The 17,247-nt window shown below is 44.9% G+C and overlaps 1 protein-coding gene across 1 annotated transcript in view; it reads right to left on the bottom strand.

Moving 5' to 3' along the window:
- LOC143962232 (uncharacterized) overlaps nt 1-17,247 on the bottom strand; it is a 148,765-nt gene that overhangs the window by 38,155 nt on the left and 93,363 nt on the right. The window contains exon 20 of the mRNA XM_077471562.1: nt 14,661-14,757. Coding sequence (XP_077327688.1) covers nt 14,661-14,757 — 97 coding nt within the window. The remainder of the gene's footprint in view (nt 1-14,660; nt 14,758-17,247) is intronic.

Genomic DNA, 17,247 nt, shown 5'->3' with positions numbered 1-17,247 from the left:
TGGCTCGCTACCCTGGCCCACCTGTTCTCGTTATAAGGGACTTTAACAACTATATAGACCATGAGAAAGACAAACTTTCAGCAACCGTTACTAGGGGCACTGTAAAAAAACAGAGGCCTTACAGCCTTTGCGCGTCTCCTTTCGGAGGTGGGCCTTACAGATGTGTGTGGAGAATGCGCAACCCTGATATATTCTTGTCAGTCTGCCTCAATTGGGGGGACTCTCTCGGATAGATCTATGGCTGGGAAATTAGCTTATGCTACCCTTGATAGACTCACATTACTCTGCTAGATACGTATCTGACCACTCTCCATTTTTGGTGGATCTTCGAGTCGGGGTTCTGAGGAGACAAACGGGATGGAAATGAAACCCATTGTGGCTGTCTCTCCTTCCGGACCCTGATCCGATACCGGCCTTGTTGACCTCTTTTTTTAGGTGCAATGTAGGTACAGCTGATATAGCCATTGTGTGGGATGCGGCTAAGGTCTACTTACGTGGTCAGTTCATTAGATCAATAACTCACATGAAAACTAAGACTAAGGTGTGGGAGAGGTTTATTATATCAGAAGTGCAGAGAACAGAGGTGACATATGCTGCTAACCCCTAGGATGACGCGAAAAGAGCATGGTTGGCGTCACAATCGATGTCCCATCATCTATCTTTAAAGCTGGCTTAAAACAAGCGTTTCTTCCTCCAACAGAAACACTTCAAGGGGGGGGGGGGGGCATATGTTAGCTCTCCTTGCCAAGACACAACTGCCTTCCTCCCATATCATTTCTGTGTCTGATATACAAGGTGTAATTCACTACTATACCCAAGATATCACTACTGTTTAGGGACTTTAAGGATGTTTACACCTCTAAAGTACAACCCTCCTTCTCTGCTATCTGAGTTTCTATGGAGTTTCTATGGATTAATATCCTACACCAAGTTTTTCAACGGCGCATGCTAAACAGCTCAATGCCCCACTGAAGGAGGATGAGATCCTCATGGCATTGGCTCAAACACATAGTGGGCGAGCATCTGGTGCAGGCAGTTTACCATCCGAAGTTTATAAGCGCTATACCACTCAACTGATACCAACCCTCCTTGAAGTATGTAATGATGCATTGGTAACAGAGAAACCCCCCTCTATGAATGAGGCTATTACCATCATATTATTGAAAGCAGGAAGAGGCTCTATCACCAGATTTGTATAGACCTATTTCACTACTCACATCTGACATTAAAACTTCTAGCGAGGGTATTAGCGAATAGGCTAGCTAAATGTATTCAAAAATGTATTCATAGGGATCAATCTGGATTCATACCAACCAGGTCCACAGCTCAAATCCTACGTAGACTATTTATAAATGTACAACTATCTACTGGCAACCCCCGGAAATAAAGCCATCTTCTCCCTAGGCACTGCTGAGACGTTCAACAGCTTCAAATGGCCTTACTTGTGGGAGGTATTGTCCAGATTTGTGGTGGGAAACACATTCATTAGATGGGTACAACTTCTATATGCATCTATATCTGCAATGATACGGGTTAATGGGGACTTATTGGAACCTTTCCAGTTGTTCAGAGGCACTTTCGCCTTTGCTGTTTGCTATGGCTCTGGAACCGCTGGCTATTCGTGCCTCGCAGAACATTGTAGGCTTCCTTAGGGGTCTCCAAGAAGATGTAATTTGTTTATACGCGGGTGAAACACTAATTTATCTGGGTGATCCGATGGATCCCTGAAAAACGTGATGAGGTTGATCAACGACTTTTGGTCCCTATTGGGGTTCACTTTCAATTGGAACAAATCAGTGCTCATGCCCTTAGACCAGCTTCCATACCCCTTGCCAGACCTTACAGCACTGTTCAAGTGGACACTGAATTCCAATATCTTGGAATACCAGTGACCCCAGATCCTAGCCAATATATCACGCTGAATTTGGTACCGTTATTACATAAATTTCGGTCTAAATGTTCATCGTGGACTAAACTCCCACTATCAGTAACAGGCAGAGCCAATTTAATAAAATGGTATGGGTCCCACAACTCCTGTACATATTTCACAATGCACCCACATGGATCCCACATAAATGGTTCTCCCAGATAGACTCACAGTTTATAGCCCTGATTTGGCGCAATAAGATATCACAAATTAGTCTGTCCACATTGCAATTTGAAAAAGACCAGCGCGGCCTTGCAATCCTCATTTCTAGGTTATAATTTGTAGCTTCCCAGGTACAACAACTGGGGGACTGCGGTCATGAAGATGTGTCAGACCCAATTAGGAATTTATTGATACCAAACGGCTTCCAGATCCCTGCACTGTCCCACTTGGAAGTGGGATTCTCACACCTGCCCCAAAACCTCCCCACGATAGTTCTCATGAAAACCTTAAGGGCATATATTAGAACTATCCTACAGGTTCAAGGTTTTTGTTCATATACTCCCATATAGCATAATTTTTATTATAAGTAAATCTTCAAACTTCAGGACTTTAAACTATGGGAGAGGGTGAGCATTCTGTATGTTTCTCAATTACATAACGGTACCACATTTAAATCCTTTACAGAGATGCAGAGTTTGCCCTTCCCAGAAGTCAGTTCTACAAGTATCTGCAACTTAGGAATGCTATTCAGTCTGAGGCTAGATCCTCTTTGCTTATGCCCATCCATTGGTGTCTGATGTTAAAAAATGTTATTCACTGCGGCAACCATGACTAGATACGCCCGGAATAGCTCCACATCAATTGGGGAAAGACAGACTGCTACAAATGTGATCTTGCTGATAATGGGACAGAAATATAGTAACCAGTTTGGTACCTGTCCTCATTTAGGAATATTGTCACTTAGGCCATAATAGATAAAGTTTAAGTAGACGTTTTCTACTACCTGGTGTATTCTGTTCTATTTTTCTATGTATTCAGTGAAACATATTTATTGATCTAAACTATAACCTATTTGATTTATACTAATGCTGTACAATACAACACACCTGGATGTTTGAAGGGATATACTCCATACAACTGCTAATGATTGTTCTTTGTTGATTTATACGTAATGCGCCTTCACATGTATATTGTAACTTACTGCTCTTATGACATGTATGGCTGTACATCAGTTCTGTACCTCAATAAACTTTTTCTTGATTTAAAAAAAAAAAACATGTAGAAGAAAGTGATCTAGTCAGATGAGACCAAAATTAAAATTTTTGACTTAAAAGTAAAATGCTATGTGTGGCGGTAAACTAACACTGCACATCACCCTGAACACACCACCCCCACTGTGAAACATGGTGGTGGCAGCATCATGTTGTGGGGATGCTTTTTATCAGCAGGGACAGGGAAGCTGGTCAGAGTTGATCAGAAGATGGATGGGGCCAAATACAGGGCAATCTTAGAAGAAAACCTGTTAGTCTGCAAAAGACTTGTAACTGGGGGGGGGGGGGGTTCACCTTCCAGCAAGAAAACGTCTCTAAACATACAGCCAGAACTACAATGGAATGGTTTAGATCAAAGCATATTCATGTGTTAGAATGGCCCAGTCAAAGTCCAGACGTAAATCCAATTGAGAATTTGTAGCAAGACCTGAAAATTGCTGTTCATAGACACTCTCCGTTCAATCGAACCAAGCCTGAACTATTTTGCAAAGAGAAATGGGAAAAAATGTCACTCTAAATGTGTAAATCTGGTAGAGACATACCCAAAAAGACTTGCAGCTGTAACTGCAGCGAAAGGTGGTCCTACAAAGTACTGACTTTGTCATTTTCCTTCCACTTCACAATTATGTGCCACTTGTGTTGGTTTATCACATAAAATCCCAATAAAATACATTTACGTTTTTGGGTGTAACATGACAAAATGTGGAAAATTTCAAGGGGTATGAATACATTTTTCAGGCACTGTAAATTATTTATATATCCTTTAATGCATAACTCCAATATATTAATGTAAAGCACTAATAAACTTGAAAATATTGTAGCTTGCTAATCCTTAAATGTGGTAGCTGCGTTGCTTCCGGCCACTAACATCTATCAGTGTGTCTCCACTCTGGATGGAGGAGAAACTGTCAGTCTGGAGAGAGGGTAGTGTTAATATTGTGACGGTATGCGAGGTGAGATACATGATTATAGGTACATTTCACCTCGCATTTGTTCTATTGCAAGGGACTAAACCGGAAGCCGACCCGGTTTTTCAAGCCTCTGTGGCAGGCTGGGTTCAAGTCCGGATGTTCGGGTCCACTGGAGTCCACAGTAAGCTGGACTTTAAATATCCAGGAAGAGAGCACAGCAGGGCTCTGGTTTTGACACTCAGGAAGGAATCTGAGTGAGAGGAGCTCTGCCTGTTGGACTAAGAAAAGGTTTGCTTTACCGCATGTTTTGTGGGTGATGGGGACCATCCCCGCACTGTATAGAGGAGACTATTTGTTTAGTTAGTGCCGGATGGCAAGGATTTAATTTACTGTTTTGTTTATTTTTATTTTTCAAACCTCCTGTCAGTGCCCGTTTGCTGACTGTCATTCAGAAAAGGTGATCCCCACAAGCTAATTTCCCCACACGTGGTGGATTTAGCGGGCACTTTTCTGAAGATGAAGGAAATGTTAAAGGCCCTGCTACAGATCAATGCAGCTTAGCAAGAAACCAACCGCCAAGTCGCAGAGGTTGCTGTAGCACAACATGCCACCCAGCAGGAGATGAACCAGCATTTCACAGAGGCTCTAGTGGAACTGAAGAAGGGGTCCCCACCTCCTCTGCCAGTGGAACCAAAGATGGTACGTGCTTCCTACCACCCACAGAAAATGACACCTGCCGATGATGTTGAGGCATACCTTGCGACTTTTGAGAGAGTTGCTGTCTGCGAGAGATGGGCAAAAGAGCAGTGGGCGGGTCTGTTGGCCCCATTTCTCACAGGAGAACCCCAAAAGGCCTATTTTGATCTAGAACCGGATAAGGCCCAGGACTATGAGACTCTAAAGACAGAGATACAGAGATCCTCCAAGCTTGGGTGTCACCATGGCAGTCCGGGCCCAGCACGCGCATCAGTGGTCCTACTCCAGCAACAAGCCACCCCGTTCACAAATGTTTGACCTGGTCCACCTCACCAGGCCCTCAGATCGTGGAGCGCGTGGTAATGGACCGGTATCTGCGTGTGCTCCCTGCTACTCTGAGGAAGTGGGTCGGAGAGGGGGACCCCAAAACTGCGGCCCAACTGGTGGACCTAGTGGAGAGGTACAGTGCTACTGAGGACTTGGTGAACCCATCTACGCCCCACTTCGGTGTGTCTAGGGGTGCAAGATCTCCCAGCTGTTTCCGGTAAGACTGTTCCGGGGTGCAAGAGCTTTGGCGGCTGGGGACGAATGCCATAAAAAGTTGGGATTACAGGCTCAAGAAGAAATGGGGCCGTCAGGGATCAACAACTGTTTATCTGATGAGCTGGTTTTGTTACAAGAAAATAGATGGTAAAATAAAATGGTTTACAGAAGTTTTAAATAAAAAGTTTAGTTTGGTTTATTGTTAAAATAAAGGCCTAAAAGGCCATTTACATCCAGCAGGTGTCTGTGTCGTTATTTATAGAATAAGGTATAAAAGGGGTGTACATGTATGATTGGTGTAGTAAGGTATCTAGCTACCTTGTCATGGCCAAAACAGCAGCCACTTGGGCACCACATGCTTGACCAGGCATATGTCGAGTTCCCATGCAGTCCATTGGCAACATGCTGCTGTGGCGGTAGGGTCCTTGACGGCTGGTATACAATTTATACTGTTCAAGATGAGGTTTTGGAAAAGTTAGGATCCATCATAGGTATGGAGTCCTCACGGGTGGTCTGGCGGCTGGCCAGACTGACGGGCTAATAAGTTGGGGGTCTGTGGTCAATTGGTAAGTCCCCGAGGGACATTTGATAAGACTGTTGTTACAGGTGATGAGACTGTAGATCCTAGACCTCGAGACTGGCCAAAGAAGCCAGGAAGGTCTTTGGGACCATTAAGAGGACTGGCAGTAGAGCATATATGATGTTTTTGTTGCCATGCATTAGGTCATATTGCTGCGAACTGTCCTATAAATGATGAACCAAAGCAATGCGATTATGCTTTTATGAAAAGATGCATTTCTCTGTTTGTACAGGTTGCATGTATTGCATCGTGTCAGAGTCGCATTGAAAAACAAATGTGTGTTATTTCAGTGGATGGAAAGCCACTGACGGCCCTGCTAGACTCTGGTAGACTCTGGTAGTGTGGTGACCCTAGTCAGGAATGATTGTATAAACCCCACAAAACTACACCCCAGTACTATTGGGGTAATTTGCATCCACGGGGACACACGGGACTACCAGACATCAGTGGTTGAGGTTAATACCCCCAGGGGCAGTGTAACACATTCAGAGCAAAGGGAGGCTGGTAGATAGAGCTCCCCCTGCTGGGGAAGGACGGGAACTCTCACCGGGCCCTTTTTGCCAAAAGGAAAGGGTGCTGCTGGTGGGATCGAGGAAGCTGGAGATCCTCTTCATTTCCCCGTCATGGCTGGGGTGCCAGAGGAGCAGGAAGCTAGCTCCCCGCCTGAGGGTAATGTACAGGAGAACACCTCTGACCCTGACAATGAGAGTAGCCAGAATGTGGTACCCGACTTAGAGGTCAGGAGAGAGGATTTCTGTGCCGAGCAACTGCGAGATGCCACCCTCTTGAGAGCCAGGGAAAACGTTAATATGTTGGATGGGGAATCCGTAGATCCTAACTGGGGGGGTGTCTTTCCCCTACATGGCCATTAAAAACTATTTATTGTATTAAGTGGTAAAACGTGGAGAGGACGAGATAGAACAGCTACTGGTTCCCAAACCCTTCCGCAGGGTGGTGCTAGACCTGGCCCATGGTCATGTAATGGGGGGACATCTTGGTATTGAAAAAAACAGGGAGAGAATCGCCCAGAAATTTTTCTGGCCCGGGTTGCATGCATATGTCAAGGAGTACTGCGAATCGTGCCCAAGTGCCAAATGTCGGCACCGTCGCCCCATTTTCTCAGTCCTCTTGTCCCTCTACCAATAACCAAGGTCCCCTTTGAGAGGATTGGCATGGACCTGGTAGGGCCGGTTGTAAAATCTGCCCGGGATCACCAGCATATTCTGGTGATCCTAGACTATACAACGTGCTATCCTGAGGCCATACCCTTGCGCAAAACCTCCGCTAAGGCTATTGCCAAGGAATTGGTTCAGGTGTTTAGTTGAGTGGGGATCCCAAAAGAGATCTTAACCGATCAGGGTACCCCATTTATGTCCAGGGTTACCAAGGAACTGTGTAGATTATACAAAATCTCCCATCTCCGTACCTCTGTCTACCACCCCCAAATGGATGGTCTGGTTGAAAGGTTTAATAAAACTTTGAAAAGTATGCTGAAAAAGGTGGTCGACAAAGACGGGAGAAACCTGGATTTTTTGCTACCATATCTCATGTTTGCCATATGAGAGTTTCCGCAGCCATCCACAGGCTATTCCCCCTTTGAGCTTTTGTATGGTGGACATCCCAGGGGGCTGCTAGATGTCGCCAAAGAAACGTGGGAAGGAGAGGCCACCCCATATAGAAGCATCATAGAGCATGTCTCCTTGATGCAGGATCGAATCGCAGCTGTCCTGCCCCTGGTGCGAGAACATATGGAGCTGGCCCAGAGGAGGGTCTATGCCTGGGGTGCCAAGGTCCGTACTTTCAGCCTCATTGACAGAGTGTTAGTACTGGTTCCCACGGTGGAAAGTAAGTTCCTAGTCAAGTGGCAGGGTCCCTTTGAGGTTGTCGAAAGGGCGGGGGAGTTAAACTACAAAGTTTACCAGCCAGGGAAAAGGAAGCTGCACCAAATTTACCATGTGAATCTCTTAAAGCCCTGGAAGGACAAAGAGACTTTACTGGCCACGTCCACGCCCCTAACAGACTGGGTACCAGTGACACCTGATGTCCCCATAACGCATATCCTGTCCGTGGCACAACAAAGTGAGTTATGTTAGGGCGTTTGTGCATAAAAATAGAGACTTTTTCTCCCCCTTACCCGGACTGACCAACATGAACCAACATGACATAGTGACAGAACCAGGGGTTTGCATAAATGTAAAACCGTGTAGAATCTCAGTGGCCAGGCGAGAGGCAGTCACAAAGGAAATAAAAAATATGTTAGAGCTGGACATGATAGAAGAGTCCCACAGTGAGTGGTCGAGCTCCATAGTGATAGTCCCAAAACCTGATGGCACTATCAAGTTTTGTAACGACATTGGGAAACTCCAATGTGTGTCCAAATTCGATGCATAGCCAATCCCCCGGGTCGAGGAACTCGTGGACAGGTTAGGACAGGCTCGCTACATGACGACCCTAGACCTAATGAAAGGCTATTGGCAATACCGCTAACTGAATCAGCCAATCAGCCAAGGAGAAGACTGCCTTTCCACTCCTGAGGGCTCTTTTCAGTATAAGCGGATGCCTTTTGGTTTGCACGGAGCCCATGCATCATTCCAGCGAATGATGGACAAAGCCTTGAGACCACATTGCCCATATGCAGCTGCTTTGGACGATGTGGTCATCTACAGCCCAGATTGGGAATCGCACCTGCTCCAAGTACAAGCGGTGATAGATTCCCTTAGGGAGGCAGGTCTCATGGCTAACCCAAAAAAATGTGCCATAGGCCTGGAGGAGGCCAATTGGGTACATTATTGGCCGGGGAGTGGTCAAACCGCAGACCAATAAGGTTGAGGAAATTCAAAAATGGCCCCAACTGATCAATAAAAAAAACAAGTGAGGGTCTTCCTGGGCATTACGGGGTATAAGACGGTTCACACCCAACTTTGCCACCATGGCCGCCCCTCTGACCGACCTGGCAAAGGGTAGAGCGTCGGTCATGGTCAAGTGGAATACCGAAGCCGAGGAGGCATTTCAGAATTTAACCACTTCAATACCGGGCACTTATTCACCTTCCTGCCCAGACGAATTTTGAGCTTTCAGCACTGTCACACTCTGAATGACAATTGCACGGTCATGCTACACTGTACCCAAACTAAATTTTTATCATTTTGTTCCCACAAATAGAGCTTTCTTTTGGTGGTATTTGATCGCCTCTGGGATTTTTATTTTCTGCTAAAAGACCGAAAATTTAGAAAAAAAATGTTTTTGTTTCAGTTACAAAACTTTGTAAATAAGTAAGTTTTCTCCTTCACTGATGGGCCCTGACAGGGCTGCAGTGACGGGCACTGATAAGGCGGCACTGTTGGGCACCGATGATGTGGCACCAATGAAGTGGCACTGATAGGCGGCACTGATATGCGACACAGACACTGATAGGTGGCACAAATAGGCACTGATAGGTGGCACAGATTGGCATGCATAGGTGGCACGGATTGGCATGGATTTGGCAGCATGGATAGGTGGCATGGATGGGCATGGATAGGCGGCATGGTTGGGCACTGATAGGCGGTACGGATGGGCACTGAGGCAGCACGGATGGGCACTGATAGGCAGCACGGATGGGCACTGATAGGCAGCACGGATGGGCACTGATAGGCAGCATTGTAGTGTACAGTATTGTAGGGATGGATGTCAATCAGTGCCAAACAATAATGCATCGCAATCAGTGATGCCCATTGTGGGCACTGATTGGCATCCATTATGGGCACTGATTGTCATCCATTGTGGGCACTGACTGGCATCCCTGGTGGTCTAGGAGGGGCATACCTGGTGCTGGGCATCCCTGGTGGTCTGGTGGCGTCCCTTGTGGTCCAGTGTGGGTATCCTCGGGGGGCTGTGCTGATAATCGATGAGCACAGACCTCCCCCTGTCAGAAGAGCAGCTGATCGGCTCTCCTCTACTCGCATCTGACAGACGCGATTGAGGAAAAGCCGATCACCGGCTCTTCCTATTTACATTGTGATCAGCCGTGATTGGACATGGCTGATCACATGGTAAAGAGTCTCCGTCAGACTGACACACCGCAACAACGATTTCCACAATTTGCGCCCCCCGGGGGCACGTGGCGGCTTAATATTCTGATCATGTCACATGATGTCCGGTCAGGATATTAAAACCACATTGCCACCGTCATTTTGCTATATGGCGGGCGGCAAGTGGTTAAAGCAGGCCCTTTTGTGGGTTACCAGTGCTAGTGGCCCTGGACTTCAGCAAGGAGTTTGTCGTACAGACGGATGCCTCTGAGGTGGGCCTAGGGGCTGTACTGTCACAGAACAGGGATGGTGAGGAGCACCCAGTTGTATACCTAAGCTGGAAGCTGAACAAGCATGAAAAGAACTATGCCACCGTAGAAAAGGAGTGTTTTGCCATTAAATGGGCCTTAGACTCCCTGAGGTATTACCTACTGGGGAGGTCATTTAAACTGGTCACTGACCATGCTCCCTTAAAGTGGATGTGTGACAACAGGGAGAAAAATGGCCGTGTGACAAGGTGGTTCCTGGCTTTAAAAGCTCTTTCGGTTTACGGTGGAGCACAGGCCGGGAAAGTTCCAAATAACGCAGATGCCCTCTCTTGCGTGCACTGTATGGTTGTGTCAAGTGCTCAGCCACAGGGCCTAGGGCAGAGGGGGAGGATATGTAACGGTATGCGAGGTGAGATACAGGATTATAAGTACATTTCACCTCGCATTTGTTCTATTGTAAGGGACTAAACCGGAATCCGGCCCGGGTTCGGATGTTCGGGTCCACTGGAGTCCACAATCAGCTGGACTTTAAATATCCAGGAAGAGAGCGCAGCAGGGCTCTGGTTTTGAGACTCAGGAAGGAACCTGAGTGAGAGGAGCTCTGCGTGTTGGACTAAAAAAAGGTTTGCTTTACTGCATGTTTTGTTAGTGACGGGGACCAGCCTCGCTCTGTATAGAGAGGAGACTATTTATTTAGTACCGGATGGCAAGGATTTAATTTATCGTTTTTGTTTATTTTTATTTTGCAAACCTCCTGTCAATAAACCAGGCATCCGCCAGATTTTTAAGAACGTGCCCATTTGCTGACTGTCATTCAGAAAAGGTGATCCCCACGAGCTAATTTCCCCAAAATATGCACTAGCAAATTTAGATAGACTAACAAGATGAACTCCGGCTAACACTTTTGAAGCTGATACTGCAACAATTTATTTTCCTTTTGGGATAAATGTTTTACATAAATGAATATAAGCTGATCATCATAAGCATTCAGTGTTTAATGGTTTGTCTCAACGCTCTAACTACCATTTCTGCTAGACAGCCTGGTCTGTTAAAGGAAGTTGAAAAATAACAAACTTACTAGCTGGAACGCAAGGTGAAAATAAAAGGAAAAAAATGCCTAAAAAAAGAAAACAAATGCAGCCACTACATTATTGTTTATATGCAATATAAAAATGTGCTTTTGTGTTTATAGCTGTTCTAATTACATATATTTATATAGATATCACATGGGGGGATAGACTCAATTGGCATTGGCAGCAGTAAGCCACACACAAGACAGGGACATCAGGAACAGTCTAAGCAGATTAGTTCTGCACTTTTGTTTCAGCAAGGCAGTAAACATATACAGTTCAACGAAAGAGTTATATGTACAGCAAGGCCAGAGCAAGAGAGCTTGAGCATCGGTCAGCTCAGACGTATAAAGGCCTGTGGACAACTGAGACTAATAATGAGGCCGGGCAAAATGATAAGATATAGGTCTAGTACAGGAGGTTTATGTTATTCAAAGCTTTACAAAGCCCGGTGCTCCAGGACCCAGAACAGAACTCATTAGAATTCCGAGAAAACAAATCTCCATCAGCCATAAACCTGGCAGCTCCTCTCCATGTGTAGGTGAGAAACCAAATTAACACATATATACAACATTCATTCACAATTAGAGATGCAGAAAATGCAGGATGCACTTGACAGATAACCAAAATCAAAAAAATGACAGTTAAAAAAATGATATATACACAAAGTATCTCACAAAAGTGAGTACACCCCTCACATTTTTGTAGTATTTTATTATACCTTTTCATGTGACAACACTGAAGAAATGACACTTTGCTACAATGTAAAGTAGTGAGTGTACAGCTTGTATAACAGTGTAAAAATTGCTGTCCCCTCAAAATAACTCAACAAACAGCAAGAAAAGTGAGTACACCCCTAAGTGAAAATATTCAAATTGGGCCCAAAGTGTCAATATTTTGTGTGGCCACCATTATTTTCCAGCACTGTCTTAAGCCTCTTGGGCATGGAGTTCACCAGAGCTTCACAGGTTGCCACTGAAGTTCTCTTCCACTCCTCCATGACATCACGAAGCTGGTGGATGTTAGAGACCTTGCGCTCCTCCACCTCCTGTTTGAGGATGGCCCACAGATGCTCATAAGGTTTTAGGTCTGGAGACATGCTTGGCCAGTCCATCACCTTTACCCTCAGTTTCTTTAGCAAGGCAGTGGTCATCTTGGAGGTGTGTTTGGTGTCGTTATCAGGTTGGAATACTGCCCTGCGGCCCAGTCTCTGAAGAGAGGGGATGATGCTCTGCTTCAGTATGTCACAGTACATGTTGACATTCATGGTTTCCTCAATGAACTGTAGCTCCCCAGTGCCAGCAGCACTCATGAAGTCCCAGACCATGACACTTCTACCACCACACTTGTCTTTGTACTCCTCACCTGGATGCCACTACGCACGCTTGACAACATCTGAATCAAATACGTTTATCTTGGTCTCAAACCACAGGAAATGGTTCCAGTAATCCATGTCCTTAGTCTGCTTGTCTTCAGCAAACTGTTTGCGGCCTTACTTGTGCATCATTATTAGAAAAGGCTTCCTTCTGGAACTACAGCCATGCAGATCCCAGAAGGATGCAATGTGTGGCGTACGGTCTGAGCACTGACAGGCTGACCCACCCACCCCTTTAACCTCTGCAGCAATGCTAGTAGCACTCATACGTCTATATCCCAAAGACAACCTCTGGATATAACGCTGAGCATGTGCACTCAACTTCTTTGGTCAACAAGGGCGAGACCTGTTCTGAGTGGAATCTGTCCTGTTAAACCACTGTATGGTCTTGGCCATCGTGCTGCAGTTCAGTTTCAGGGTATTGGCAATCTTCTTGTAGCCTAGGCCATCTTTATGTAGAGCAACAATTCTTTTTTTCAGATCCTCAGAGAGTTCTTTGCCATGAGGTGCCATGTTGAACTTCCAGTATGAAAGAGTGAGAGAGATAACACCAAATGTAATACATGTGATCCCCATTCACACCTGAGACCTTGTAACACCAATGAGTCACTTGACACACCGGGAGGGAAAATTTTTCACTTAGGGGTGTACTCACTTTTGTTGCCAGCGGTTTAGACATTAATGGCTGTGTGTTGAGTTATTTTGAGGGGACAGCAAATTTTACACTATTATACAAGCTGTACACTCACTACTTTACATTGTAGAGTGTCATTTCTTCAGTGTCATCACATGAAAAGATATAAGAAAATATTTACAAAAATGTGAGGAGTGTACTCACTTTTGTGAGATACTGTATCTATATACACACACATACAGTATATATATATATATATATATATATATATATATATATATATATATATATATATTTTTATATATAATTGTATTATATATATATATAATTGTATTATATTCGACTTTTCAATTAATATTATGGATTTAAATTAATATGAATTCATTGTCAGCCATTACTGGCACCTTTAGTGCATGAAAAGCTCAAGAAAAATGTATCCCTTTAAATTCTAAGTATGTCTTCACACTGGTCAGTTGCGCTTTCGTGGTGGTAAAAATACCATTTGCTGCATTTTTGGTCAGTTAAAAAAAACACATGAAAAACGCACCTCCCCGGTGAAATGCATTGGAAACACAACAAGAAAGCATGAATAACGCACCCATGTTACGTTTTTGAGTCACTTGAAAATCACACAATAAGCACTGTAAGATCGTTGTAAAATTGCAATAAAATCACCACCTTTTTCTCTCATCGGAAAAATGCTGATAACACACTTTTCGGCCGATATGTTTCGGCCGCTGAAATTTCAGTGCATGTCTATCCGCAATGCTGCTTGCCAAAACCTCACAATATATATATATATATATATATAATATAATAAACATGCACAATATTTTCTCTTTAAACACCAAAAAAGACTACACATTTGTAGCATGTCCCCCACTAGTGTCTTTCTTCTTCCACTTCCTGTATCGGCAGGCCGGTCTGTGCTGTGCACCAACTTGCATACTTCTGCTAGTATAGTATATACAGATAGACTTTATGGAACCAGTTCATACAGATCAGCACAATAGCTGTGTTTTGTTGTTTGGGACATTTCCTTTCAAATTAATAAATCTTGCACTGTTGATGCGTAGTGAAAAATGGTGAACATTATGCAGACTGGTGAAAAAAAACAAAAAAAAAAAAAAACGCAAGAAAAACAAATTTCCAGCTTCCAGAAAGCTCCTTCCCCAGTTCCTTTTAGTGTCTGGTTACCTTTGGCATATGGAGTCCTAAATCTGCTGCTAAAGGTAGTAAACAGCATATTAATAAATTAAAGGTGTCTGAATTATGTTGGGCTATTTTATTTAATCCAAGTACGGTAAAAACTAAACTGTCCAGATCAATTTGCTAGAAAAGTAGTCTTTCAATGAGGAAAAAAAAAAAAATAAGCAAAATGATTAGTTTTGACCTTAAAACAGAGCTCTAAGGTATGATATTTCCGATTACCTTCCTTTCAACATATTCACATTCTGGAAATCGAGGAATTTGGGTCTCCTACGCACTTCCCTCTCGGTCCTAAATAATAGGTTCCTTTGCTTCATCTCTGAAAGAAGAAATAGTTGATTAAATGACGAGCAATGACGGAAAGGAACGTTATAATGAATAACAATAGAACTTACATTATAGAAAAGAATTACTGAAAATATTCATAATACATTATATAACAGCTCCCAAGCTGTACAATTACTATGGCTAAGCATAATCTATTTTATACTAGTGGTTAGGCTTTGCAAAGGCTGACACAGAACTTTCTCCCTCTCTTGCTTTCTATAAACACTCTATGGCCAAAAGGTAAGTGGACTCCTACGAATGATTGAGTTCAGGTATTTCCAGTGAAGGGTACAGTTTATACTACAGTATTCCAATACATTTTAGACAACTGTGTACATTTAAAGTGGTTGTAAATCCTTACAACCAACTTTGACCTACAGGTAAGCCTAGATTAAGGCTTACCTGTAGGTCCAAGAAATATCTCCTAAACCTACACTGTTTAGGAGATATTTGCCAAAAGACAGGCAAATACTGACAGACTCTCTCTGTCTCTGACCTCTCTCTCTCTGTCCTCTCTCTCTGACCCCCCCCTTTTTCTCTCTCTCTGACCCCCTCTCTCTCTCTGACCCCCTCTTTCTCTCTCTCTGACACCCCCTTCTCTCTCTGACACCCCCTTCTCTCTCTGACACCCCCTTCTCTCTGTCCCCCCTCTCTTTCTGTCTAACACCCCTCTCTCTCTCTCTCTCTGACCCCCCTCTCTCTCTGATGCCCCCCTCTCTCTCTCTCTCTGACCCCATTCTCGCTCTCTCTGATGCCCCCTCTCTCTCTGACCCCCCTCTCTCTGACCCCCCCCTCTCTCTCTCTGACCCCCCCATTCTCTCTCTCTCCCTGACCTCTTTCCCTCCTGACCTCTCTCCCTGACCTCTCTCTGACCCCCATCTCTCTCTCTGACCCCCCCTTTTCTCTCTTTCTATATCTCCCTGTTCTCTGTCACCCCATGTCTCTCTCTCCCTGACCCCCTTCTCTCTCTCTCCGACCCCCCTTCTCTCTCTCTCTCCCTGACCTCTCTCTGTCACCCCCTGTCTCTCTCCCTGACCCCCCACTTTCTCTCTCTTCCTCTCTCCCTGACCTCTGTCACCCCCTGTCTCTCTCCCTGACCCCCCTCTTTCTCTCTCTCTCTCCCTCTTTCCCTGACCTCTCTCTGTCACCCCCTGTCTCTCTCCCTGACCCCCCTCTTTCTCTCTCTCTCTCCCTCTTTCCCTGACCTCTCTCTGTCACCCCCTGTCTCTCTCCCTGACCCCCCTCTCCTCTTTCTCTCTCTCTCTCCCTCTTTCCCTGACCTCTCTCTGTCACCCCCGTCTCTCTCTACCTGACCTCTCTCTCTGACGCCCCCCCCTCTCTCTCTCTGACCTCTCTCTCTGTCTGACCCCCCTCTATTTCTCTCTGACCCCCCTTTCTCTCTCTCTCTCCCTAACCTCTCTCTGTCACCCCCTGTCTCTCTCTCTGACCCCCCACTTTCTCGCTCTCTCCCTGACCTCTCTGTCACCCCCTGTCTCTCTCCCTGACCTCTCTTTCTCTTTGACCCCCCCTCTTTCTCTCCCTCTCTCCCTGACCTCTCTCTGTCACCCCCTGTCTCTCTCCCTGACCTCTCTCTCTCTCTCTGACCCCCCTTCTTTCTCTCTCCCTGACCTCACTCTCTCTCCTTGCCAGCACTGGAAGTAGCTTTACTCCAGTCTGTTTATCTCCTGTTTTAACTCCTTCCTTCCCATCATCTGCCTATACATTGATGTATAACAGAATTGCTTGATTAACTTTATCCAGTTAAAGTGGTATTAAAATAAAGCAAAATATGTATTATACTGCAGCTTACCAATTCTTAGATGGGTGGCTGCATTAGTTTTGTTTTTAGGTTTTCTCTTTTATATTCACCTGGTGATCCTGCTAGTAAGTCTGTGGTTTTTCAAATGAACGAGCTGTCTTGCAGATGTAGCAGTTAGAGGGTTGAATTAAACCATTTAACCTGGCAAAGTCGGTGGAGTCAGGGGCGGAGCCAGAGGGGGGGGCGGCAAAATTAGGTTTCGCCTAGGGTGTCAAAAATCCTTGCACCGGCCCTGTTTATAAGTACCATAGTTTGTCACCATTCCATGGGTGTTTGCAAATTTTAAAACGTGTCATGTTAGGTATTTATTTACTTAACATAACATCATAGTAAATTTTACCAAACAAGTGGGTATTAAATTGTTTTTGTGTGCACTAAAATGTATTAAAGCGGTGCTTCAGGCACCCTACAACAAAAAATGTAAGTCAGCGACAACACATACTCTAGCTGCAGATTTTTAATATTAGGACACTTACCTGTCCTGGAATCCAGCGATGTCGGCACCCCAGCTGATGTTACCATCAGCTCTTGGGTGCTGCCGCTGCCATAGCCTGTTAGGGAAACCAGTAGTGAAGCCTTGCGGTTTCACAGCCGATTCCCTACTGCACTTCCTGAATGGTCCGGCGGCAGGGAAGGAATTGGAGGCCAAACTTCTGATGTACT

The sequence above is a fragment of the Lithobates pipiens genome, unplaced genomic scaffold (assembly GCF_037356315.1).
Source record: "Lithobates pipiens isolate NorthernLeopardFrog02 unplaced genomic scaffold, aLitPip1_a1.2 Scaffold_8, whole genome shotgun sequence".
NCBI classification, from domain to species: domain Eukaryota; kingdom Metazoa; phylum Chordata; class Amphibia; order Anura; family Ranidae; genus Lithobates; species Lithobates pipiens.
Note: the sequence above shows the minus strand (reverse complement) of the source record. Positions and strands in the feature narration are given on the sequence as shown.